Below are 26,960 nucleotides of genomic sequence, written 5' to 3'. Positions count from 1 at the left end.
TTGGCTACTTGTCTGGGTGTAGGGTCTGGTGTTACTGAAACATCCTTATTGACAAAATATACTGAAAACCCCAAATAAATCCATTTCGCTCAGAATATCAATGATCCTTTGGACTCAGTTTACAATCCTTGCTCTGTTATTTGGAGCATGAATATCCTTCCAAGAATATTCAGATTCATCTAAGCTCCTACTCAAACACATATACATTGATTACAAATTCAAATGCTTTATTGAATCACCTGAAACTTGCAATAGACGATCAGAATATCAGATCAAATCAAGTTGCTATAGCCGAATAGGGTTTAGATCCTCTCCTCTCTCTATTATACTTTTGGCTAAAAAAAGCAGACCATTAGTTCCATGTTTCTTTTTGGTTTGGAGCTTATTAAGTATATTTGTTCCAAAACAATGGACATAAAGAAAACGAGGAATTATAATCCTTTTGGGGAAAATTTCTACATATAAATGAATAAGAATACACCATGATCTACAAAAGAATAAACCCCTTTCCTTTGTAAAGAAAAAAACAAAAATTAGTGTGACAAAGTGGTACAAGTTTCTGTGACCAAAACAGTATCCCAGCTTAAGATTCAAACCAACTCCATTAGCAGAGGGTCACCTTCTGCCATGATTCTAACCAGCTTTATGAAATCAGGCTCATTAGCCACACTCCACGGATGCACAGCGGGTGCTAGAGCCGAATAAATGCTTGAAGAGTTTTTGGAAGGAATATCTGTCCGATAAATCATTTTATTGAACACGGAGTCAAAGTGAGGCGGTGAATCCATGGCCAAAAAGAACATGGGTATGGCAAACTTGTGATGGATCTCTAAATTTCCCACCAGACCAACCAGATCTTTGAAGTCCCCCAAAAAGCGCCGGGGAACATAGAAAACATCAGAACTGCAGAGAATTAGGCTGTTTTTGGCGGGGCCATTTTCCTTGTAACTGACCTGAAAATGAGCTGGCATTGTATTCACTACTTTCTTCACCATCTTTGCCTGACTTGAAAACCATGCTGAGTCGTTCCCTCTTGTAGGAACAGCGAACCAAGAGTTGGAGACCTGATAGAACAAAAAGTTAGATAAAAACTACTCATCGCATGTGTCACACCATTTAGTGTTTACTAAGAGTCTAAGACTTTAATACCTGGTCTGCAATCCATAGCTTATTCTTGTCCGCTGGTAGTAGATTCCAATAGTTAAGAATGGTGTCATCTTGGAGGAATAGAAATCCTTCTGCACTTGTATACCGGTCAAATATCTTGGGCAGATATCTGTAAGATCCAATAACAACTATGTCATTAGAAGAAAAGTAGCATTGGTGGAGTACTGAAGTCAAGTCAAACTGCCAACTTTATGCCACACTATGTATCACTCAGGCGCTTTGTTTTCAAGAAGTAAAGATTTCTAAAGATTTGGTGCATTACTAAATAAACAGATGGTGAGGGAGTTGTTCACACCTTCAGCCAAGAAAACAAGTATAAAGTAGCATTACACACACACACGCCCACAAACGCACTCAACCACACCCAAAACAGGCCCAGATCCCCCCCACAGTCCCACACACACACCCTAAACAGCACACAGCAAAAAAAGAAAAAGAAAAAGGAAAAAAATAAAGGAAAAAACTGAAGTGAAGCAGTACACTGAAGCCACCTTCGAAAAAATAACAGTAGCATTACATTCAGGTACATGTCCAAGAAATCCTCAATGTGTAAGAGTAACTATAACATAGCCATTTTATGTTATGCTTTTCACTTCTATCACTATCAAGTATCAGCAGTAAAGCATGTTGGAATTGGTTTGATAGGTTAGACATCATACAACACTACAGTAAACAGGCTATTAAACCGCACGCTAACAAGAATGAAAGACGGTCTGAAAGGTGGAATCTCTTGTGGTCGTTAAGTCAACCCACATAAAAAAGTACTTGCAATGAACTTAACATATGTCTCAGGCAAGCATAAACAACAAAAATAGATGAGAAGGCTAGGAGTAGGTGCTCTTTAATAGGTACTCCCTCTTTTACGAATGTAGTTTCTTGCCAAATCCCTCCACAACTGTGTGCAAAATGGATTTAAATCTACAGCAATCCACTTAAGGACAATCAAGCCTCAATGTTTGCCTATTAAGTGACCTCTACATAAACTTTCAGTTGGAGACTCACTTAACCTAATTCTATGTTATTCGATTGTAAAGCTTCTTTGGACCCTATGAAAAGATGCTTATACTGTAACTTCTAAATCTTAGCATCTGGTATTGGATCCAATCCCTTGTTCAAGGTTCATGTCTTGAGAGGGGGGTCTATAGGCTGGACTAAAACGGCTTGGTACCATGCATGGCCTTTGCACTAAATCAATGTGAGTACTGATAGGAGTACATATGAGTATAGGACTACCATCAGGTTAGCGTTGATACAGTCCTGTCAATGAGGAAGTCACGATGAAATGTTAGGATCCTAGGTTAAGTATTTAGCATTCTGCTTCTTTGACTATTTGGGCTTTTGAGGAATGACGAGTATTGGCTGGTTAATAAACACATAAAAGCACCTAAACTTTTCAAAATCAAAAGATCAGCAAGAAATAAGAGCACTACAATGTACAATCCTGAAAGAATAATGTAAGAGATTGTTCTAAGTCAAAACTTCCCAGAATTTGACTTATATTAAACCTAACTGAATAGTGTAGCCACTATTTTGATACTGTATATACACATCAAAGAACAAGTACTATAGTGAGAACTTACTTGTATGCTTGCTCCAATTGGCCACGCTCAACAGCAAGCTCTGAATTGCTCTGCTCAGATAGAATAATCACAGTTTTAAATATCCTGCCATAAAGTAGTCTCCACTCTAATGCAGTACGTTCCACGGGGCTGGTGCAGAACAAGATGAGCACAACATTCCCAAAGTTCTTCCTCCACTGAATCAGGTTCCCTATCTCATAATTCACAGTCCCTACTTCTTTGACTCCAAGATGTACAGATGGTAACTTTTGAGGCACAAACTCTTTCCGATCTCCATGACCAATAGTCGCCCGGGGCCTACCCAATTCCAATGTCATGAGTCTTGGTTGCTGGTACCCAACAGCTAGTAAATCCTGAAGCCAATCAGCAGTAAACTTCACATCCAGTTCAGTCCAAAAACCTTCCTCTGCCATTGCATAACTTAACTGCATTATCTTCTCGAACAACCTATGCTTTCCAGATCTCCATTGAACCAAAAACTTAATCAAACGACCCACATTAACATGAAGATCTTTCTCTTCTGAAAACGGGTAGGACTGTATGCTATCAAACCGATGAACCGTTGGGGGATAAACAACTACATGACCCCCAATCTCCCACAAAAGTCTCTGCCCCCAATAACCTCTCAAAACATCAGAAGCCATGGTACTAACCGAAACAGGAAGCATTAAAGCCCAAAATGCAGATGCATGGAAAAGTGTGTTAAAAGAATTCATGGGTACCATCATCCCTTGAGGCAATGCCACTTTTGGTGCATGCTCATCAAATTGAATATCAAACATTTCCAAACTAGACTTCCTAGTGAAATAAAACACTGAATCAACATCAGGCAGGCCGTTCGATATACCTTGTTGGATTAACTGCTTACCACCATATAATTCAGTATAAAACTCTTCATGTCCAACTTCCCCTACATTCTCTAGAGGCAAACCCCTAGGCCAAACGGATCGCTGCCCAAAATGTATATACGGATTCACTACTGTTTTATTAGGATTCTCATGACTATACTGCATAATCGGCTGCCGCCTAGCCTTCTCACCAATTAACTCCAAATCAAAATGCTTACCAAGATCTCCATCAATCACCTCACCTCGATCATCCGCATCAAAGATCTTTTTAGCTCCATGCTGAATAGCAAACAAATATCCAACACTCTTCCTAACATATGAATCATAAGGAAGATGATCTACTACCCGAAAATTCAAACTAGCCTGTTGATCTAGTGATAAAAATATTGCACCTTTTAAATTCCAATCTGAAGGGGTTTTAGAATTACCAATTGCAAGAACCTGCCAGCCTTTAATCTTCACAAGCCTACGCAACGAATTACTCGGATAATTCGAGACAGACACTACAATCCATCTCTCAGATTGAAACGAAGCATAAGGACTAGTTTTATCAACAATGGGCTTAATCAAATTCCACTCAACTTTGGGAAATGCAATCCTTTCCAGCTCAATTGCTCTAGTTTGTAAGCACATAAGCGCCCCGCTATTGCCCACATTTTTAAGGAAGAAAATTCCAGCTACTGAAACAATAAGAAGTGAAATTGCAATGATTTTGTAGAAATTCTCAGATAACCAAGATGAGAAATCTAAACTTTTAGTAGATGGATGTAAACGATCTGGATGTAGTTGTGGTAATGGTCTAATTTGTGGTTTTGGTGAAAAACGATCTTGAACAAACATTGTAAACTAAAAATTGAATTAAGCCCAAGCTTCAAAACATGAAAAAGATTTGAAATTTGTGTTCAGTTGTTGGAATTGGCTGCCGACAAAGTAAGAAGAAGGAAGAAGGTTGTTGAAATTTTATTAAAGGTGGAGAAAACAGTTGGTGGAATTGCTGGTGTGAGATTATTGAGAAAGTTAAGCAATCACTTTCAAAGAAATGAGGATTGGGAAGAAAGTAATATGAAACAGTGACACTCTTGGAGTGGTAGTGAAGAAGTCTTCTTCTTTTCAGAAAAAAAAAAAAAAAAAAAAAATGTGGATGTGTCTGCAAGGGGTAGTGTGACCGACTTGTGATGTAAGGTTGTTGGCTTGAAAAAAAAAGTTTAATGTTGGTTATTTTGGAACTACAACTAGATGATTTGTTTGATAGGGAATGACTGCAGTCTTATTATTGGATAAGAGTTTACTACGTATTAAGTTTCTCGGAGTAAACTTGAATCAAGCCTTACGGTAGTTCATCTCTTTCTATTTATAGATGTGTGTTTGAACCGTTATGGATTGCAGATCCACCTTGTATGCTATCTTGATGGTTTGCCATTAATGTGCTGTTACAAAGTTAATGTTTCCTTGATTGTGGTGTTGATTGAGCCAAAGATTGTCTTCTATTGATATCTTTCCATTTAATGACCAGAATGGCTTTGGTGACGACCTGGGTGTTGGGTCGTTAGTACGATATGATGTTGGGACGAGCTGAAATAAGACGTCCTGCCATGTAGACACGTGCTCTATAGTGTAGAACAGAGGGTAGTTACAATCCACATTTTTAACCTGTGTTCAGAGCAGATTTCAATTATCAGATGATGGGTACAAAGAAGCAGTTTGTTGAGATTTTGTGCAACCTAATGAATCAAAGTTTATCATTCTTCAAAATTTTAACTGTAACTCTGTAAGTGAACCATAGATATTTAACTGACTGAACCATGCCGTAGGATGTAATATGACGGCTTAGATACAACAAGATATGAATAATGAACACATGTGACAGACCATGAACATGTGGAGAAGAGGAGATTCAAGTCCCTTATCATCTTAAATGAACAAAACAAAATGTAGCATTGTCTTCATGCATGAATATCTTTTATGCAGTCACATGTTAACAGCCCACCATGACTAATTTATGTGCACCAACAAATAATTCTCCTACTCTTCCTTCAGTGCATATTTACTCAGTCCCAAAAATGTTATCAATTCGAACTCTACAACCAGTACTACCTTCATCATCTTCTGGTGCGCATAAATTTGGTCTTAGTTTAGTGTCAGAAGACTCCTTAACGATTGTTGCAGCTAAAGCAGTTGCTCTGGCGAATGCAGCTGCTCAAGCAGCTAGAGAAGCAATGATCTTACATTGTGAAGAAAACAAATTTGAATGTGAGAATGATGAAATAATGGAGTCATGTGACATGAGGCGTGTCTCAGCTGGAACGTGGAGAAAGAGGAGAAAACGGCGCGAGGAGAAATTTCCATGTAACGAATTGAACAGTGTTGGCAAAATCCTGCAGTTCCCACTCAGGAAATCACGTTCAGCACGTTTAACACCCAACGAAGAGGCAGAGTTCACTCTGCACCTCAAGGTATGTTGACATAACTAATGGTTGCAATGTTTATATTGAATTATGCCCCCATCTTGCCATTCAACCATGGATAACTCAAAACATTTCACAGTAACAAGCTTCAGTATATGAATCCATAAAGATGTCAAAGTGTTGATTTACTGGTTAGTTGAATCAGTAAGGAGTATTCAGTATCGAGTATATTATCCCTTACTTCAATAAGAAGAATTAACAGGAAGGTGCTAGGCTGGATGCAGCTAAGACAAGAGCTAGGGAGACAAGCCAATGCGCATTTACATCATCACAATGGGATGCGTCCACAGGGATGAAGCGAAGAAAGCTAGAAATGATCATGTGTAAAGCAAGGGAGTCGAGAGAACGGATCATTAGCAGCTACCGCAGATTTGTTGTTCTATTGCCAATGGCTATCAAGGAAAAGGATTAAGCCTAGAAGACCTCATTCAGGTCTCAGCTATTTGGCGATTCTCTTTCTCTTGTGTTTTTTCACCAAGTGTTGGTCTAAATAATGTCTGATCTGCATAGGAGGGGAGCATTGGGCTACTTCGAGGAGCAAAGAAATTCGAACCAAATAAAGGATTTAAGCTTTCAACATATGCGTATTGGTGGATCAAACAGGCTATCATTAGAGCCATAGCAAATAAGTCTAGAATAATCAGATTATCGGTATGGACCTGCATTTTATGATTAACATTTTCATGCTGTATTCCACCAAACAAATGAGAAAATCTAGTAGTATAATAGATTGAAATGCTGTTTATATATATTGAGTATTTATGTTTCACAGAATCACCTATTAGTTCAAAATGGTTAGCCTCTGTTTAGGTGGTAAGCTGGTAATTAGCTAGTGCATTATTAGCTTGTCATGTGTAGGGAAGCATGTGCGAAATGGTGCCAAAGATTGTAGAAGCGAACAAAGAATTAACCAGAAGACTAGGGAGAAATCCCACCAACGATGAGATTGCTGACAGTATCGGCATTAAAGTTTCAAGCATAACGCTCCTACAAAAGAGGAACAGACCTCCAATATCATTGGATCAAACCCCTGACAGAATGCATGACAATGCAGGTGCAGGAGCCTCTACAAATTCCTCAATTATACTTTTATTTATTCGTTTCTTGTTTTTTCTTCTTCTTAATTACATCGGGTACTTCATTCATTATTTATCTCCTTGAGCAAAACAACTGGCGCTTGGGCGGACATCCAAAAAAAAACTTGGCGTGGACGAAATATTCATGTATCAGTAGGCTCAAACAAGTGCCATTGTTGTTGTTGTTGTTGTTGTGTTGCGAATTCATTTGAATATTTGTCAATGGGTAATTTGTTGCAGGGAATTATACCTGGACCAGAGGAATTAAGACCAGAGAATATGTTGAAGAAAAAAGTGATCAAGAAAGAAGTAGATAGAGTACTCATGACACTGGATAGTAGGGAGGCACTTATTATGAGACTCTACTTTGGTCTCAATGGAGAGACCACTCGATCATGCGAGGAGATCGGGATGATATTAAACCTTTCAAGGGAGAGAGTTCGACAGATCCATGGAATAGCATTAGCAAAACTAAGACGTTCCAACAACATAGATAATATTCTCACTGTACATATTGAATAGGATTCTATTTGAATAAGAGGAGGTTTATTTGCTGTTGTAAATTTCAACTACTTCCTAAATGAACTTTGAAAGTTGATAATTGAAACCATTGAGAACAGAACTTTCAACTTGCCAAATTTTATGCATTTGGGCATACATTACTCTAGTAGGATTTTAAGTTCTCGTCCATAAGCATAGGCTAAGATAATGGACTCCTTAAAAAGTCTCGGCATGGAAGCTGATTTGAAACACAGATTGTCATGGCCAAGCAAAATGTGCAATACTACTAACTGTCAATTTAGAGCTTAAACAAACCAACATTATACCAGAATAACTACATTATTCAGTCAATGGGATCTGGGGAACTGGCATATATGGTCCTTTGTAAAGACAAACGTCAGCTCCCCATTCTTCATCAGGACCTTAAACGGGTGGGCGTTGAGTTGATCGCTGGGAAGTTCAACCATGGTGGTGAACTTCCTTGTACTCTCTTTATCATCATCAGTTTCTTCACTCTCTACTTCAATCACTAAGTTGTGCAAGACTTTGATTTCCACATCTTCTTTCTCCACTCCAGCGCGCCATGTTAATGTTCAAGACTTCAAGTAGACATATTCATCGTCTACTTTTGATTCCCAGACTGCATCCCTGTCTGTGTTGTTAAGTTCGACTTTGATCAGAAACGAAACTAATACAAAAATAACATGCAATGAACTCCTAGTGATTTAAAACTACAAGGCTTCAATTGTTGACTTTCATTCATTACCGAAAACTTCTGAAATTTTACGAAAATATCAGAAAAATATTTTTGAAATTGTTATAAAATAATGAACAAGTAATGAAACCAGAGAGATAGAAGAATTAGTCTCAAATTTGGGGTGAATTTATTATTCATTTGAGGTTTATTTATCGTTTACAAAGTAGAACTATTACACTCATGATTTCGTGTTTTGTGCATTGGTGTTGTACAATTACACTTAAGATATCATACATCACACATGATTATCGCCGGCCAGATATGATCAGAAAAACAGTTTCATTAAAGTTTTAATTGAAAAACTGAAATTGAAAGAGAAATGTACAATTTTCTTTTGTAGCATTCTTCTGAAAGCTTGATAAGCACCCAAAAATGCGTATAGGCCCCTAATAATAGCTCATTTAAACCAACAGTGTAAATAAATATTATTAATAAGTACTATTTCTTGCTTTTGTAGGTTTCATCACTTGTACATATATTGAATAAGAGGAGGTTTTTGCTATTGTAAATTTCAACTACTTCTCCTAAATGAACTTGTACATTGTCACATTTAGAGAATGACATCAATATATCGTTTGTCAATTTATTATGATATATGCTGCTATCTCAGTGTGATTGACGGACAGGTAAATATAGTACGAATTGCAATTTCTATTGAAATTTGGCCTACGAATTCAAGTTGCCCACTATTCAGTCTCACAGAAAATCATGTGTATATGAACATATTTCTTAATCACCCACCATATGCTGTCAAAAGTGAACAAGTCTCGTGTCGCATCTGATTTGCTTTATTTATCCTTCCACGATTCCAATGTCGGGCATGTTGGACGACAGAATAGGAGCTCAATAGTACAAGCCAGCTTATTCTTTGAAGATAATGCTCAGCGATTTGCTCTTCCAAATATTTTTAAGCAATCAACAAACACGGCCTTACTTATATAAAACAAATAAAAAAATCCAAAGAGTCCAACAACACCATCAATAAAAATTTAGGATAAAAAATAAATCATCTTCCTATCATACGCTATATCACACCAGAATGTGGAAACACCCCGGTACAAATAAAAGAATATATGACCTGCCTGCTGCCGCCGTCCTAAAACTACAATCCTTGCTCACTGCAATATAATTATATAAATAGCATCAGCAGTAGACAAAAAACACTCACAGGTACATAAGATCAACACTAAAACTAGCAAAAGCTAATTACTGTAATCATAGCTTTCACATAGCTATAAAATTTCTTTTTTTTATTCTAATTTCTTAGGCTTACTTGTTGTTTTTTCGGACTTTGGTAAGAGTGTGTTACTTCTGCACACTTACTACTTCCTCTTAGCTCTTAGCTAGATTGATCATAATGAATAACATCAATTTTTGGTACCCAAAAAAAAAGAATGATAACATCATACCTTGGCCTATGCATTGTAATAATTTAATAAGGCAGGGCAGCAACAATGTTAATAAACTTATGTGATCTTACATTTTAATATAGCTTTAACCCTTACAACACTTAGTATAAAATCAAATCTCAAGTGAAGCAACAATGGCTTTACAAAATCATATAGGAATAAAGGACTACCATGCCAGAACGTCAAAACATCCCCAAACCCTATTGTATAATCTTAAAATGAATTTTATCAATACCGCATCATATTCAATAAATTTCCCCCTACATGCTCTAAGAACAGTATGAAAAGTAGCAATATTAAGACATGTACCACCTTCTTCTAAAACTTTCAAAAATAAACAAACACCTAACGATACAATTTCTTTGCAAGAAACACAAACAATATACCATTCGAAGAATAGACATCAAATACAAAAATGAATGAAAGATTGATTACATACCTTCTTATTTACCGTTACGCAAATAAGCATCCATAAGCTAGAGTAACCAAAGTGTAGCTTATTAAAATAAAAAAACGAAAAAAACTAAGATGGCAGAGAGGGTACTGCAAACCTGAAGTTAGACAAAAAAAAAATAGAAGTACCCCTTTTAGACTGCCTCCCAACCACTCTAACTTCCTCCTAAGCCTCCTCGCCACATGATCCAAATAGCTTTAGAAGGAAAACTAAGATATTTGGAAAGGAAACGACTGAAAGCCACATTCAAGCACCTAATGCAAAGTCTCGATATTTCCAATTCCTACTCCAAAGACCTTTCTCTTACAAATGTTTTCCTAAGCCCCGAAGCCGCTTCAAGACACCCAAGAATAACACTCAACCACCTAAATTGGTCAACACCAATCCCTAAAAATGTATAGTTCCATTGGCAAACTAAACAGGGGAAATGAGCACGGTTTTTTCGACCAATTTTAGTAAACTTAGAAAGAAAGTAGACAAACCTAAGCAATGCGCATTCAAACCAATCATAGGCAGTTTTCCTACTCCGCCTTCTTTAACACATTCTTCACCAATACTCACTATATTCTCAAATCTTTTATCTACTATTGCCCCACAATTGTATCAAAAATAAAATTAATCAATTTCCAAAATCTACCCCAGAATAATTAAAAGAAAAAGAACAAAAAAAAATATACATGGATAATTTGGGGCGGTTACAGCAATGACATTAACAAACTATGAAAGTATCTAAGAATATAGCATGTGATTGTATCATGAGGCTTCAAACACCAATAACATTATATATACTAGTTTGATGCATGTGTGGTCTGCACATGTTTTTTTCTGCATAGCTAAATGACATATTTGTCCTTACTAATAATTCAAATTTACTTGAACTTTTTGATTTTGGCTTTTGTAATTTAATCAATTGTGTAAGGGCTTCCAGTAATTTACAACACCAAACAAAGAAGAAAACGACCCAGTAAAACAACTCAAGAAAGTTTCCAAGAAGGGGATTCCATAGCTTTTGTGGCTGGGAACTTAAAACTGAAAAAAAAATTGTACACTGAAGAGAATACAGTTGATAACAATAGCATACAATCAATTCAAACACATCACCTGAGAAGACTTAAGCCATCAAAGTGCTTTAAGAGGCCTCCTTCCAACCAGTCCCTGTTCCAAACTCAACCAAACACATGAAAATCAACCTTTCTTGAAAATATAACAATCATGGGAGAGTAAAAACACAAAATAATTGTCAGTAACATTTAGGGATAAGCTTAGAGCAAACTCAATTCATAGCATATAATCTGACTAGTATTAAAAGAATATTAGAAATAAACACTAACCTTTGTTGAAAGAGAAAGTGTACAAATGAGCATCTCTAATGATCTCTTGTGCTCCTTTCTTGCTAGTGTAACGTTGTTTCCTGCCTAGAGCAAACCAAAATGATGAATTCTCAGTCCCCTCCTTTGCAAGTTTTACGGCAACCTCTGGCTGAACCATCAGAAGATTTGAAGTTTTAAGTAACCAAACAAATATGAATTGCTCATAAAAGGAGTTTAAATTTTCAAATACTATAAAATCCATCGTATTCCTCAGAAAGATGCTTATACATCTCCTTTTTGTGCTAACTATTTGATGTTTATGAAAAACTACTAATAAGAACATTTTTTTTTTCTCTATATGACTAAATAAAACAGATGAATTATCTAATTCTCAGAATCTAGTTCTTTATAGGTGAGTAATGGAGCTGGCTAGTTTCGATAGCAGGTTCATGCTAAAAACTGATAACTCCAGCCAACTTTTCAACTAAGATATCTGGCAGCAAGTCGGTACTCTAATCTCCACAAAATTGTAACATTCATTTCTTTCTAGTAGAGAAGGTGATTATAGGTTTGGAGATGCTTACCTATATAACACGGTGGAACACATAAAAACAAAAGAAATCAAGAAACACCGAGTTATGAGGTTTGAAATATTACAAGAATTATAGATCCAGTTTGCAGAAGGAAACAATCATTAGAGCTCAAAGATGTCCTACCTGTATAAACATAATGAAAAAAGTATTCATAAAAAACACAGATTAAAATGAGAATGGATACTTAAATGAATCTAACCCAGAATCAGTTAGAAAGTACATTAAAAAAAATTCAATGTTATATCAGACAAATAAAAATCAAACTTTGAGTTGGAGCATCATTATTCATATAGTGGAAACACGGACAACAAAATTGCAGCATGTGAGATCTGCCTAAAATCTTAGGACTTGTAGAAGTTTGCCTGTCAAATAGATACATTCATCTCTTGTATAATTCAGATGCACTCAGTCTGCTTGCTAACCATCCATGATAGGACTAAAACCATTTCCCTCCACGTAAAGGAAAATAATAGTCTTATATTGAAAATATGGTTCAAATCTTATTGACATAATATTCCCATTATATCAATGAATACCTTTCATCTATCTTTGTTTTACGGAAAAAAAAATCAACACTATTCACTAACAAATATTTGAAAGTCTCATAACAATTGACTGTGTATTATTTATACATTAACTCTATAAACCATGCAATTCCCAGCCAACAATTCTGTAAAGAAATGGAAAAGAACACATACTGGATCAACTTCAATCGTTTTATTATCGTGCAAATATGTTCCAGAAATCCGAATAAGTGCAACACCGTCAGCAGTATAAGTGTCATCAGGTATACCTTTATCTGCTATAACTTTTTATAACCAGAGCTTATTGAATGACTACACATCAGGGGATCAATATAAAATTTTGTGGGTGGCTCATGCAAGGAGTGCTCCATATCTACAGGGTCTTACTTTTTAAACCTCTGCTTAATGAAGCCATCCCTACTACTAATTATAAAGTATATATTTTCTCATTTAACAATTATTGTCTGTAATCAGTTATCCATTCTCTTACTATCAGAAGAAACATAACTAACATATACGAAGCTGATAACTTGATATTTTTAATTTTATTTCATGTCACCTAATATGTTTTAACTTCTTAAAATCATTTCTAAACGTTGAGAAATATCACAATTTTAAGATGAAAATACCTGCCGGCTGATTTGAAGAAGAATCAATATGATATGCTGCCAGATGTTCATCAAACCCAAATTATCAACCAAAACAATCTTTTCTTGTGATTAAGACCAGACAGTATGGTGGAAGTCGAAACTAGTTGATTAACTTCCTAAAAGAAATTATGGAAGTTTGTTAAGACTATCCAAACATGACTCATTTTACAATACCCATGGATATCATGAGCCATCCAAAACCACATCCCATACTTCTGAAGAAGCCATTGTGCACCACAGTTACATAATGCAAAAGGGTCTGCTAAAATACCGTATGATTCTTATAACAAGAGCATATGATTATTGGTATGCATTTCATTCATTCATTAGTGGTACTTTATATCCAGGTCTAAGTTGTGTCTATAATGCCTTTGATAGTAGTATGATACTTTTTCAATATTTTTTCACTATATCCTTTTTTTTTTACAGTCTACGAATCTCTACTCTATTCCGCATGGCTTCAGCTACCCACTGAAGTCGACTCATATATGCCCACTCATATAAGATTCAACTTTTGCTTGGTATTAATAGTTCAAACAACAACAATGCCCACTCATATATGCTATGTCCAATTTTTCTGACCTTGGTTTTCTTCATCTGGGTCAGGCATTTTTAGGCCAGCACATAATTTTTATGAGAGAAAGATCAGACTGTTGTTACTATCATTTTGAAAATTATTACTGCACCAAAAAAACTACTATTGCTTCAGACTTTAACTCGACTATATCGATTAGCACAATGTTTTGGAAAACGCTTCAAGCCTCAAGGCAAAACTTGGAAGGTTTCCTTAAGGCTACCTATGCGGGTGTTTTTCCAAACAAAATTGTTGAAAAAGTATTCAAAAAACAGAAGTTAAATAAAGAAAAATAACAAACATCATGTCATTAGTAACACAAAGCCAAAAGTGCACTACCAAAAGTCTCAAAACAGAAAAAGAAAATTTAATCTCAGATATCTATACCATGGGGATTAGCTTATCATTAGTAAATTTAAAAGGATAAGTTTGCAGTGACACGAAGACATAGGAACCAGCAATTGTTCAGGTTGAAAAAGAGTAGTACAAGAGAGGGTAGTGGTACAAATTGGTATGAAACCATTGGCTGTGATCGGAGGGTGCTGGTGCAGCAATGGTGATAGAGAATAGTAGAGGAGAACGCAAGGGGTGGTGCGATCAAGGGAGAGAGCACCAATACCACCAAATCGTGAGAAAAAGGCAGTGGCTGATAGAAAAACAACAAAGAAGAAGATTTAGGTCGCAGGTCCAACTGATACCATGTAAGATTAGGAACTTATTTATACTCTTCTCTCAATGGAGTTATGTATATATACAAGTTTTTATCTTGGGGTACAAGGAAATATAAATTTATGGCGAGGAAATCAATAAAATAAAAACATGCACAAGACATGCTAAATCCTATCTGTGTCGTTAACACTGACCCTGATTTAAGTTTCTTTCTGTTCTTTTTTTTTTTCTTCTTTTTTTCCATTCAAAATCAAAAAAATTCTGAGATAGTGGACATCACAAAAGTCAGGCTGTATATATGGGAATATAATCTATTTACAATATTATTATCATTCAATAGGTATCATACTATGCAAATCTAGGAGACATGGAGTGAGTGGACGACATCTTATTCTCACTCTTCAGGACTAAAGCTTTGGAACAGCTCCAAAATGCGTAAGCTAATGAAAAAGGGTCAGCATTCAACAGCCACAAACCGCTTTTAAGAGTACAAAAAGTGGTATTAACTACTTACAATATGTCCACTCAGTAATTAACAAGAATGCTGTTTCTATACTCACCAGAAAGTATGACATCCTCCATGTTCACAGACTTGCGTGTTGTGCAAATAACTCTAGGTCCTTTCCCAACTGTTCAGCTATCTCAAAATGTTAGCACTATACTAGATCCATTCTTGCTTCCTAGCATTGTTTTAAGACAAGACAGTAGAGAAACCCAAATCCATGTCCTTCATACAAACGAAATCAAAGAGAAAACAAACAAGAAAGACATGATAGAGATCTGACATGGCCAAAGTAAAAGCTTCTGCTCAAAAGAGAGCAACAGCAAAATGTTTTCTGTACGTTTCAATATTTTATTCTTTTACAAACATATCATATGACCAACAGCCAACTAAAGGACCAGCTCAAATGGCTCTACAACTTCTCACATGTTCCCCAACATAAAAAGATCTCAAGGACTCCAATATGCATATAAGATCGCCATTGGAAGGGAATTAAGCATGTACTTCGATATCTCTAAGGAACTATTGAAATGGGCTTAGTTTACCCTAGTCATCAGAATTGCAGATGCTGAATATCTTTCAAATCCACATAGAGCTAGTTCACAAACAAGGTATATTTACACTTATGGTGATTCAACAATCTCTTGGAGATCTACCAAAAAAAAGATGGTTGCAAGATCTTCAAATCACTTGGAAATATTTGCATTACATGAAGCCAGTCGTTAATGTGTATCCCTCAGTTTCAGTATTGAGCATATCCAAAAACATGTGGACTTCATCCAATCACTAACGTCCCAACAATGTTGAATGAGGACAATACGGTGATCAAACAAAGCATGTTTTACCGAAGTTCTTTTACACTGATGAGCTCAAAAAAGAGTTTAAAATTGATATTCAGCAGACTGTACTATTTTCCTTCATTCAGGTTTTATCCCATTGGGTTTTACTAACGAGGCAGTTACTGATCATATGTGGCGATCACTCAAGGGGGAGTGTTATAAAATGAGCCGCAATGCTTGATTGACCACCGTGTCTATACATAGGGGCGGCAACCGAAAGCATTCATTAAATGTCAATAGTAATCAATAATAACTTACTATTCTCTCTGTATACTACTTTAAATATGTGCCATCAGGGAATGAGAAATCCATCCCAAGTTTGATATTATCCTATTTAGTTTCATTACTTTCATATCATGTGACACTTACTAACATATAAATTATATTGGATCAAAACTAATGTAGTGAGAAGCAAATGAAATACATGATTCTAACAATTGTCTGCAACACAGTAAACAAAAACAAAAGAATCGAACAAATAGTTGAAGAATTTATTAACCTGTTGAGAAATCTCCATATCGTTTTTCTTTGCTACAAATGTAATTGGATAGTTTTTTACCAAGAGTGTATCACCCAATTAGGTGTGCATTTTATGCTAAATTAATCTACAAAAAGAAGAAAGAAAAAGACTTTTCCACAACCTACTTATCTATCCATGCACCACGTCAAAGAACATCACTCTTAAAGTAGACTATGGTGCCATCCGATGATTGGATGTAAGAACACTGGTACTCTCCCCTACACTGAACACCCAACGCACTACATTAACTCACCGCGCATATAAGTAATTCACTAAAAAATAGTACCTCTACGGCTCTACACACTCTTCTAAACAACATTCAAAACAATAGATAGTGAAGGAAAGACACCATTTTTTCATCTTTCATTGATAAACTAACAAAAACATATTGAATAAAATCCAAAAGTGAGATTTAATAAGTATAAACCACAAAGCTAAAAACTTTGATGAACAGATGAACTTGAATCCCCACCAATTTTCCAGCGAGAAAGCCAGATATTGTGAAGAAGAGATGCTTTAAGGGCATCTCGAATGGGGGGTAAATTACACCTCTCTTAATTGTATATAGGTTAGCTCTTAATTGTATAATATTGTATATAGCTTATAAATATCCGCACTCTATACTCTCTAATGGAAAAGTGTAAAAAAAAATATATTTTAAACTCGGGTTACGTCTCTCTTTAATTTAAACTGGGACGTCCAAGTTAAAATATTACTTTAGAATTAGAAAAGGACGTTACTCCAAGTGACATTCGAAAATTATTTCACTAGACGTCAGTTAGAGTGTCACCCGAGCTTTTTATTAACTAATAGCGAGAGGGAGAATTCCCCTCCATCTCTATTAGCTAATACACTATTACCTACGGTATAATACTCCCATTGGAGAGAGTTTTTTTTTATATTTGTGGTGTAAAATTTTCACTCTATACGGTTTACACCTCTCATTGGAGATGCCCTTAAGTGTTGTTGCTGATATTGTTCTTCCTATTCACATTGTAAAAACCGATGGGCAAATATCATGACCCCGATATTTCAGACCGTAATACTGTTACTAAACCGATATATCGACAGTAATACTGTTACTACTTACTAAACCGAGATATTTCAGCCCGTAATACTGTTACTACTTACTAAACCAAGATGTCAATATCTCTCTTAAGTTTATATGGTGGATTCTTTCCCAGGATATCAACACAAGATTAGGAGAGAAAAGATCATTCCATTATTCTTTTATATTAAAGCATTAATGATAGACCGACACACTTATTTGACATACTATTTGGACCTACTGATGTGTCAAAAGTCATAATCATTGATTTACATAGAGATACGTGTCCGTGTGTATTGCAATGCAAACTAACGTTATCCAAATAGTGAGTCACAATAGTAGGTCTAAAAAGTAGGTCCGTGTAGCACTACTCATATTAAAGTCTTTGACCAATATTAAATTTTTGGGGCAATACTTACCCCACTCTTACAAATAATTAAAAAAAACAAAAAATATTAACCCAATTCACAATTAAAAAACCAACACTTTTATCTATATCTAAAAAAACAAATAAAACTTTTATGTCAAATAACAAAATCACTTCATTCGCTTTCTCTTGAATTATATTGAATAACACAAGTTAAAAAAATAAAAATAAAAATTGATAACATTAATGCATATAGAGCCACATTTTATTGTCTTGTAAATCACAAATCTTGCGTACGTGTAAACGCCTCGCGCACCGAACAACAAACACCCGACTTTTACCAAAAAAAAACAAGGGGTCACAAAAAACAAACACCCGAACAAACTTTTTACCCGAACAAAAAACAAACACCCGAACTCTGAGCTGTTTTGAGCAAGAGTTGTTCTTTAACAAAAGATGAAATAGATATTTTCAACTTCATCAGTCCAGCCGTTTCAACACTCTGGAGAGCCGAGATCCTGCAATCTAGATCATTTATGTCTTCGACACTTAAACCCTGAGAAAGATCCAAATTACGCTCATTGATCCAAAAATTTATTAAATTCCTTTCTTCTTCATTAACCACTAACTCTCGAATAGATATGGTAGTAATATCAGACGAAGTACTGAAAGTACTAGAAGAATTACCGCCTGGTCCATTACTAACATTGAATGAATTACCACCTGGTTCATTAGTAACAGGAGAATTATTGACTAAATTAACTTCATTAGTACCAGGCAAATGAGCTTCACTAGTACCAGCAGGAGAAAGAGGCAAAGGACTAGGAATAGTACAAGTGGTTGGAGTAGTCCTCTGTCTAGTACGAGTAGTAGCTGGATTCCTTCCGCTCGGGGTTGTTTGGTTTAGGTTTTTGCGTTTCAACCTAACTCTAACCTAACTCTAACTGCAGACCCTGCATAATAGTTTGGAGGATTATTCATTGGTCTCAAACCAAAACCTGGAACCGATTACCAGCATCACCAGCCGAAACCGGAGCAACATCCCCACCACCTCCCAAATCAGCACCACCAATCGGAACCGGAACAACAATCCTACCACCTCCCAAATCAGCACCAAGAGGAACCGGAGCAACATCCCCACCACCTCCCAAATCAGCACCACCAACCAGAGGAACCAGAGCAACATCCCCACCACCTCCCAAATCAGCACCACCAACTAGAACCGGAACAACAATCCCACCACCTCCCAAATCATCCCCACCACCAACCGGAACAAAACCCCCACCACCTCCCAAATCAGCACCACTCCCACTGAAATCACCCCAACCATCATCTTCATCTTCTGGAGGAATTGGAAGTCTTTGCATATATTTTTCCCTTACTATTGGGGATTACGAGTGATTTTGTTATTTCTCAGATGAGTTTTATTTGTGTTTTTAGATATAGATAAAAGTTTGGGGTTTTTAATTGTGAGTTAGTTTAGTGTTTTTTGTTTTTTGTAATTGTTTGTAACGAGCGGGGTAAGTATTGTTAAAAAGTTTAATAAATAGTTGGGTTTTCGGGGATTGCGAGTGATTTTGTTATTTGACAAAAGAGTTTTATCTGTTTTTTTAGATATAGATAAAAGTTTAGGTTTTTTAATTGTGAGTTGGTTTAATGTTTTTTGTTTTTTTTTAATTGTTTATAACGAGTAGGGTAAGTACTGCCCCCAAAGAGTTTAATAAGGAATTGGGTTATCGGGGATTGTGAGTGATTTTGTTATTTGGCAGAGGAGTTTTATTTGTTTTTTTAGATATAGATAAAAGTTTGGATTTTTTAATTGTGAGTTGGTTTAGTGATTTTTGTTTTTTTTAATTGTTTGTAACGAGTGGGAGTGTGTAAGTATTGCCAAAGAGTTTAATAAAGAGTTGGGTTATCGGGAATTGTGAGTGATTTTGTTATTTGGCAGATAAGTTTTATTTGTTTTTTTAGATATACATAAAAGTTTGGGTTTTTTAATTGTGTTTTGGTTTAATGTTTTTTGTTATTGTGTTTTGGTTTAATGTTTTTTATTTTTTTTAATTGTTTGTAACGAGTGGGGTAAGTATTGTCAAAGAGTTTAATAAGGGTTGGGTTCTGATTTTGTTATTTGACAGAAGAGTTTTATTTGTTTTTTAAGATATAGATAAAAATTTGAGTTTTTTAATTGTGAGTTGGTTTAATGTGTGTTTTTTTTTTTAATTGTTTGTAAGGAGTGGGGTAAGTATTGCCCAAAGAGTTTAATATAAAGAGTTGGTTCTCAGGTATTGAGAGATTAACTAAATTCGTGTGTTTAATATAAAGACTTGATGATGGAATTGCCAATTTTGCGGATATACCAAAGCTAGATGAAGAGCTTTCTGAGTATTTAGTATCTTATGAAGAACCACCACCTGACCATCATCCTCCCCAGTTAACACTTTTTGAAAGCCACTCTCCATGCATAAAAAATCCACCAATTCTTGAGGACTGCCCACCATTAAACCCTTTAAAAAAAAAGTTAACTAGTATTACCCCTCACTAGATGAGCCAATTGAAATTAGAGTCTTTCCCCAAATCGACAGTCAAATTAAACCTGACGCCTCAACATTGTTGTTGAGTTGGGAACTACCAACCTAGTCGAAGAGTACTATCAACCTGAAACAGACAGAGACATGATAATCCACCCTTACTTGAATAAAGCTACAAACCAAGTTTCACCCATACACTTTTCTAAATCAATAATCAAACTATCAATCAACCTACGTACAAACTAGCAAGCATAATATAACCTATCATGTTCAAATATTACATCTATAACAATCAAATAGCACTGAAATAATAACACAAACAGTTCATCAGTAGTAACACCAAAGCCAACAAACACACAGTTCATTGGTACTAACACCAAATTAAAGCCAACAAACCATATCAATCCTGTAACTTTCACCTTCCTTCCGAGGATTAAACTTTAAAGCGCAACTGCCATGTTTCCATCAAATTTAATCTTGTAGGGAGTTGGAGAGCGAGTAATCATGTTCATGCTTTTCTCCAACTATTTTGAGAATTGGTTCAACAGATATGTCAAGATTTTCCTGCCGCACACCAGGCATTTTGACAGTCACGCACAGGAGCATCATCGGTTAGTTCGGAGTCCCAGGTTACTCCTGTTTTTCATAAAAGAATTAACTGTCGAAACAAATACAAAAAGCCAACCTTTTACGAGAGGAGGAAGAGTAGGCTTAGTAGAGAAACAGCGGGTAGCAGAAGAAGAGTGACCACCACCAATCACAGCCCTCCTCAGAATCATCGACGACGCAGCAGCCATGCAAAATAAAGAGTGTTAGGTTTCGTTCGAAGGGGTACGCGTGGACCCTATGGGCCCTTCTATGAACTTCTAAGAGTTGGTTTATCACAATTGAGAGACCATGGCCGCCATTCTCAGGAGAAGTAGTAGTGTACTTCGGATGTTTGGAACTGTTGTTCATCGAACACGCTCCTTCTGTCACTCTTCTTCCTGCCAAATGTGGTACCTAGTAGTTTCTATATATCGATGAGTGTACTGTTAATTTCCTCATCTTATTACTAATTGTTTTATGGAACACAACTACAGGACCTATGGAGGAATGCATGTATGAGTGGGATAGGGACCAGAAATTTTGTTGCGCATTGAATTTCCTGGAGTGGGTAAGGAAGCTGTGAAGGTCTCTCTCCACCCTTTCTTAGTTATGGAAGGATATACAGTTACTAATTACGTTTATGACTACAACGTCGCTCTTGGAATTCCCAAAGAGCTTTGCAAGCTAGATCAAGCTAAAGTAGAGTTCAAGGATGGCTGGCTGAAATTGAAAATTCCTAAACTTAAACCAGAAGAAATGAAGGATCATGTTGACCAGCTCCAAATCGACTGACTCAGTATATTTTGGATTCTGTGATGGGAAGAATGTATTCTTGGTTGGGTTTGTTTGAACAAGTATGTCTTCAGGGATCATCCTCTGAACCAACCAAGCTATAAGTAAAAACTCAAATGTTGTTTTGTTGATGATTATCGATGCATATATGGTTTAATCTTTAGCTTAATGAATAATGTTCAACAAATCTCGTGTTCGAAAATGTTCTTTTCCACAATATTAAAAGTGACTCTAGAATTCAATTGTGGAGAATCTGTGTACAGGGAAATTAAAAGTCGTCTTTCTTAGTATTTCCTGTGGTTACAATTTTCAGCAAATTTCTTGTCTCAAAGCTGATGATAAAACGATATAAAACTACTCAAAAACAAGTCCATGAGATCTCCTCTCCAGTCCCCAGAAATTGAGATCCATTGAAAGTTCAAAATTGCAGCCTTATACTTAATATTCGCCTCTCCATTTAGTTTGAGATGTATCAATTCTTAAAGTAAAATGAAAAGGAAACTGCGTACAACCCCCGCTACAACCTCAAAACTCTCAGAGAAATATATCAGGAAATCAAGACCTGATACTCTAATCATCACAATCTGGCCATGAACTGGTCCCCAAAACATAGCACGATGGTAAAATTTGTTCAAAAAGCATGATGTTCACAAAAAGTGTACAATGATTGAAACACATGAAGTATTCTGAAAATGTTATAAAAATTATACAATATTCAAGGACCAGGACCAGAATACACAAGCCACGCCAGTATGAACTACAGTTAAATCCAGCATCTCTGTCCTCCACTTTTATGAGGATTTCTGGCCATAACCCATCGTTGCACAACAATAAAAAAATAAAAATAAAGAAGCCAATGCACTCTAAGAATCAAATTTCTCAAATCTTGGTAAGGAGCCGGTAAGGAAAACTTCAAAACAGGAGCGCAATTTTATTCACCAGTCTACTGAATGCCAATCCATCGAGCGTAATCCACCCACCTGTTAACAAACCAAACAAATATATTGACATTGCACAGGAACAATATATAGACAGCATACAAAACACAAGGTCGTCATGATTGTAATCCCAAGTAAGAGTTCGGATCTGAATCTTACAGCAATGAACCCAAGTATGTGTTGCCTGTACGGACAGCAAAGCAGAGTGCACTTAGTACAATCTTGTGCTGGTGTAGCAAGGGCTCCAAAACTCTTTGCTCAATTACACCTGCCAGTAATTGGTACCTGTTGACAAAATAAGACACTCTGAGCAATATTCTAATGCAAATGCACAAAGAAATCTGTTGTTGAAATGTTAACTTGTTTGTTGACAAGGGATGGAATCCGCTAGATGCAAATATGCAATGATCGAAACTTTGATTCTATATCAGCAAAAAAGGGATCTATTAAACAATCAAAGAATACCATCCCTCGTTTGTAAAATCCCACTACTAAACGTAAAAAATTAATCTCTCTATGTACATTACCTAACGACGTCATAATCATGAATATGTGTGTACAATTTGGATTTGATTAACAATAAGGCGTTTCCTCGTTTGTAAACAGACTGCCACAGGTGAATAATTTTTTTTTTCCATGTAAATGACCTATCGACTTCACAATCATAAATATGTGTACAAGGCATCAAGCTACCTCCAATTCCAGCATCTGTATCCTCGCATAAAAGTTTGTTAGATTGATTGTTCTTAAAGTTTATAGATTTTATAAATCACATAGATTATAGGTGAAACCTAAGAAAAGAACACCTTGCAAAAGCAGTAAAGCAAGAGAACAGAAAGAGGGAGGGGGCATGCTGGGAAAGCGAGTACACATACACCCCAAATAATAATAATAAAATAAAAATGACACATACCTAAGATTACTAGAAATTGCCATGTAGACACCATAGGCGACACTTGTTGATACTATAGGGAGTTCTTCAACTTCACCCACGAAAGACTTCTCAACTGTCTTTCTTGCTTTAATTAAGGCATTTGTTACACCTGTACCAACCTGGAAAACAGAAATTTTCATGATATACCAATTTCGACATTGACACCTCAACTGAAACCATGTCCACTACTTTCACAACTTCAAAGTGCACTTAAAGGGTATATTTACATACACTAGAAAAGACAGTTCTTTTACATAATTAGTAACATTATGCTATGACAGCAACAAGAAAAATTTCAAGGAGACTCACACTATTGTTTAATCTAGAAGTTTCAACTACAAAAGCCAACTGTCCTAGAATAAATTAGATTCATGATCAGAAATGCTGTTGTTTAGTGTATAACCACATAAGTACCATATTGTTTCTTCCTTTTATAGAAGACACTGAGAATACCTTTTGGCGAACTACTGCTAAGCCTAGGATAATCATAAAGTTCTTAGATAACTGGATACACAACCTACAAGGCTACAACCATATTAGGATGCCCATAATCTAAGGTAAGGAACATGTTGAGACATTCTAAAGTATTTTGCCTATATATGAATTGTTTTAATTCAGGAAAATAGAAGTATGCACTGTGCTTTTAAGGTGGGTTAGCAAAATACAGTATGACTGTATGACTGTTGCAATGTGATAAAGAGAAAATAGATATTCTTGATCAACCACATCGATATAAGCCTTGCATCTTAAGAACAATAGTTCATTCAAACAAGTCTCTTCGGCAGTGTACCATAAAGGCATAATAGCAATACAAGGTTTATGGGAAGGTGACTAGGTGAGAACATCATGACAACTTCTAGATTTGAAAAGATATGGGAGCAGTAAACAATAGAAAAATTAAAGGGCATATTGAATGGAAAAGAGACGGTATAATAAACAGCTTAAACTGAAGCAAAGAACATTATAAACAGAGAAAAGGATGTCCTACCAGAGAAGCACTTGTCCCAACTGCAAAGAGCTTGGCACCATTTCGCTGCAGAATGAATTCAGCCACAATATGATCAATGAATCTGGGAAGTAAATGAAACAGTATCTCATTTATTACAAATATATGACGATTAGTCCAAAACCCCCAACTTACAGCTATTGCACCTATTCTCTGTAAAAGTGAGTAAGAAATTCCACCCAAAGCAACCTGCCAACACACACAAAGACCAAATAATCTTAAGTAATCCATAATAAATATATAAGTAAACAGTTTAGGAGAAATTATGCAATGTTATGTTTGGTTGAAACTTGATGGGCTCAAACAGTAAACACTAACCTGAAAGGCATTATCCGGACAGCTGAAGAAGAACCTTGCAATGGGTCCAGCACTACCGGCAAGTGGTGGTCGAAGAGAAACAGTTGGAGCAGGAAGCCAGACAAGCATAAAATCAGCAACTATGGCCATTACCTAGAACCCAAAGGCTGTTAATGTTAATGTTCTAAACAGCTGCATTAAAATGCTAACGAATAAACAAATGAGTAACAGTGCCAATATCCAAGGATAAACCATGTATCTTATATCATCTTTCAAGGAGCCCATTTAAGAAAGTCTTCTCCGACATATACATTGCATTTTATGTGCATGCAATTCTCAAAATTCTGAGCTTATTATCTATTCCAGATTCGAGTAACAAGTAAAATCTCTTACTGGTCAAACTATGATGGTAATTTCCTTAGCACTCACTCCTTTTCTTTTTTGTTCCTTCGGAATGGTCAATGATTATAGCTTAGTTTCGTTTCTTAAAAATAATATCTGTGGTAATCTCTAAACTGATGTCGTAATTATGATTCAAGCTAAGCATACTTGTTTACGGTCCTCAAGAATGCTATATCTTTCATACCAGACGCACCAACACAAACACAAAGTCACAAACATATATGCACAAGCACAACTAAACAAGAACCATCCGGTGCAAATGTACATCAGGTTTAGTGTGAAGAGTCATACCACATCAGCTATAACAAAATCCAGCTCCTTCATAAAATTTTCTTTACGCTTTTCATACTCAGCAGCAGTCTAGAAAAAAAATACCAATAAGGATTAAGATTTCGTGCAGTTGATAAATGATTTATTCTGAACAAAAGACACTATACAAGAAGTTACTCTATCAGCATAAAAGAAAGACACATGAGAAAATCAGGACTTCATCTTATAGTTCATATACTATAGTAATAGTGTAGACTCCGGATTAAATTTATACTAAATAAAAACATTTAAAAACCAATCCCAAAAGCGTCTAAATAAATAAAAAAGTAATCTACATAAAACAGATAAACAAAAAAAAGCACTTGAACAATGAAAGAAGCATATGATCTAACTAACTAAAGAAAAAACCAGATTTTTTTTTTGAACCAGCTACATTGTCATAAAAACATAGAAAAATTACCTTAGTAAAAATCCCAACACCACATTCCATAGAAATCTTTGCCAAGAATAAATCATCAGCTAATAACCTTTCTCTAAATCCACCAAACTGAAGTAACCATTTAAAAAAAGGAGACTTCTTTAATTCAAAATAGCGTTCCAAAATCGACACAGGAATTCTTCCAGACTCAACTGCCTTAACTAAATCGCTTGGTACATTCTCTAACGACCTCCCGAATTGAGCTAATGCTAATACCAACTCTCCTTTACTCTTATCACCTTCTCCTTCACCACCATTATCTCCTCCTCCTTCACCTCCCTTACTACCACCTCCATTGCTACCATTACTATTATTACTACCGTCCCCACTGGATAACCTAACGATCACACTACCTTTACTGTGGTGGTCAGAATGGAATTTGAGTAAAGAGATGGAGTGATTGTTAGTGGGGCGGGTGAAGAGTGATGATGTGGAGGAAAATGGACGGTGGTGATTGAGTTTAGGAAAAGATGGAAAACGAGTAGCCGTCTGATTTAAAGCAGCTGAGATCGCCATGTTGTTTTTGGGTTTTTACTTTTTTCAGACAAAAAAGTGTTTAGTTTACGTGTGATGAAATCTTAAGTCATCTGACATATTTGACTTTGGGGAATCTTAGATTCGGAATCTTACAGGTTTGACGTACAGAATCTTCTGATCAATGGTTGATATTCTTCTGGAGAAGTATCTAAACTTTCTACATCAGTCATCAGGTTTTCAGTGGGGCCGGTTACAGACTATATATTGGGCCTACTTATTGAGTGCCTTCGTTGGGTAGTTTGGGTTGTTGAAACATTAACTGTACCGCGGAAAGTAATGTCTTTGTTACCTGTTATTATCATGGACTTGTAGTCCAACAAACTCCTAACATGTTTAG

The 26,960-nt window shown here is 36.0% G+C and overlaps 4 protein-coding genes across 7 annotated transcripts; 1 reads left to right on the top strand and 3 right to left on the bottom strand.

Moving 5' to 3' along the window:
* Positions 1-415: 415 nt before the first annotated feature.
* Positions 416-4,962, bottom strand: LOC147484043 (putative glycosyltransferase STELLO2). The gene is made up of 3 exons (XM_086577726.1): positions 2,748-4,962; positions 1,150-1,276; positions 416-1,064 (listed from the first exon to the last, which is right to left on the bottom strand). Exons 1-3 carry the CDS (start codon positions 4,433-4,435, stop codon positions 591-593), a joined length of 2,289 nt encoding a protein of 762 aa, XP_086433852.1. The 5' UTR covers positions 4,436-4,962; the 3' UTR covers positions 416-590.
* Positions 4,963-5,552: 590 nt separating this feature from the next.
* On the top strand, positions 5,553-7,699 carry SIG4 (sigma factor 4). The gene is given in 6 exon segments (XM_086580591.1): positions 5,553-6,048; positions 6,263-6,434; positions 6,437-6,492; positions 6,571-6,711; positions 6,919-7,114; positions 7,377-7,699. Coding segments are annotated over 6 exon segments (1,107 nt in total). The 5' UTR covers positions 5,553-5,583; the 3' UTR covers positions 7,454-7,699.
* Positions 7,700-10,273: 2,574 nt separating this feature from the next.
* LOC147484041 (villin-3-like) lies at positions 10,274-15,972 on the bottom strand. 4 transcript variants are annotated; one of them, XM_086580593.1, is made up of 5 exons: positions 15,138-15,972; positions 12,225-12,283; positions 11,589-11,736; positions 11,359-11,412; positions 10,274-10,841 (listed from the first exon to the last, which is right to left on the bottom strand). In XM_086580593.1, the coding sequence occupies exons 1-4, from the start codon at positions 15,157-15,159 to the stop codon at positions 11,387-11,389; spliced, it is 255 nt and encodes an 84-aa protein (XP_086436719.1). In that variant the 5' UTR covers positions 15,160-15,972; the 3' UTR covers positions 10,274-10,841; positions 11,359-11,386. The 4 variants fall into 4 exon arrangements, 2 of the variants coding, with proteins under 2 accessions (XP_086436719.1, XP_086436718.1); XR_015206099.1 differs by lacking the exons at positions 10,274-10,841; positions 15,138-15,972 and adding an exon at positions 12,859-13,288 and having other exon boundaries at positions 11,126-11,412; XR_015206098.1 differs by lacking the exons at positions 10,274-10,841; positions 15,138-15,972 and adding an exon at positions 12,859-13,287 and having other exon boundaries at positions 11,126-11,412; positions 12,152-12,283.
* A 6,453-nt stretch (positions 15,973-22,425) lies between these two features.
* On the bottom strand, positions 22,426-26,883 carry LOC147484040 (protein RETICULATA-RELATED 4, chloroplastic-like). The gene is made up of 8 exons (XM_086580589.1): positions 26,069-26,883; positions 25,630-25,698; positions 24,958-25,089; positions 24,775-24,828; positions 24,622-24,666; positions 23,613-23,752; positions 22,859-22,984; positions 22,426-22,741 (listed from the first exon to the last, which is right to left on the bottom strand). The coding sequence occupies exons 1-8, from the start codon at positions 26,600-26,602 to the stop codon at positions 22,705-22,707; spliced, it is 1,137 nt and encodes a 378-aa protein (XP_086436715.1). The 5' UTR covers positions 26,603-26,883; the 3' UTR covers positions 22,426-22,704.
* Positions 26,884-26,960: the final 77 nt, after the last annotated feature.

Source organism: Coptis chinensis, chromosome 8, assembly GCF_015680905.1.
Source record: "Coptis chinensis isolate HL-2020 chromosome 8, ASM1568090v1, whole genome shotgun sequence".
Taxonomy (NCBI): Eukaryota; Viridiplantae; Streptophyta; class Magnoliopsida; order Ranunculales; family Ranunculaceae; genus Coptis; species Coptis chinensis.
The sequence above is the reverse complement of the archived record's forward strand: the minus strand, read 5'-3'. Positions and strand labels throughout refer to the sequence as shown.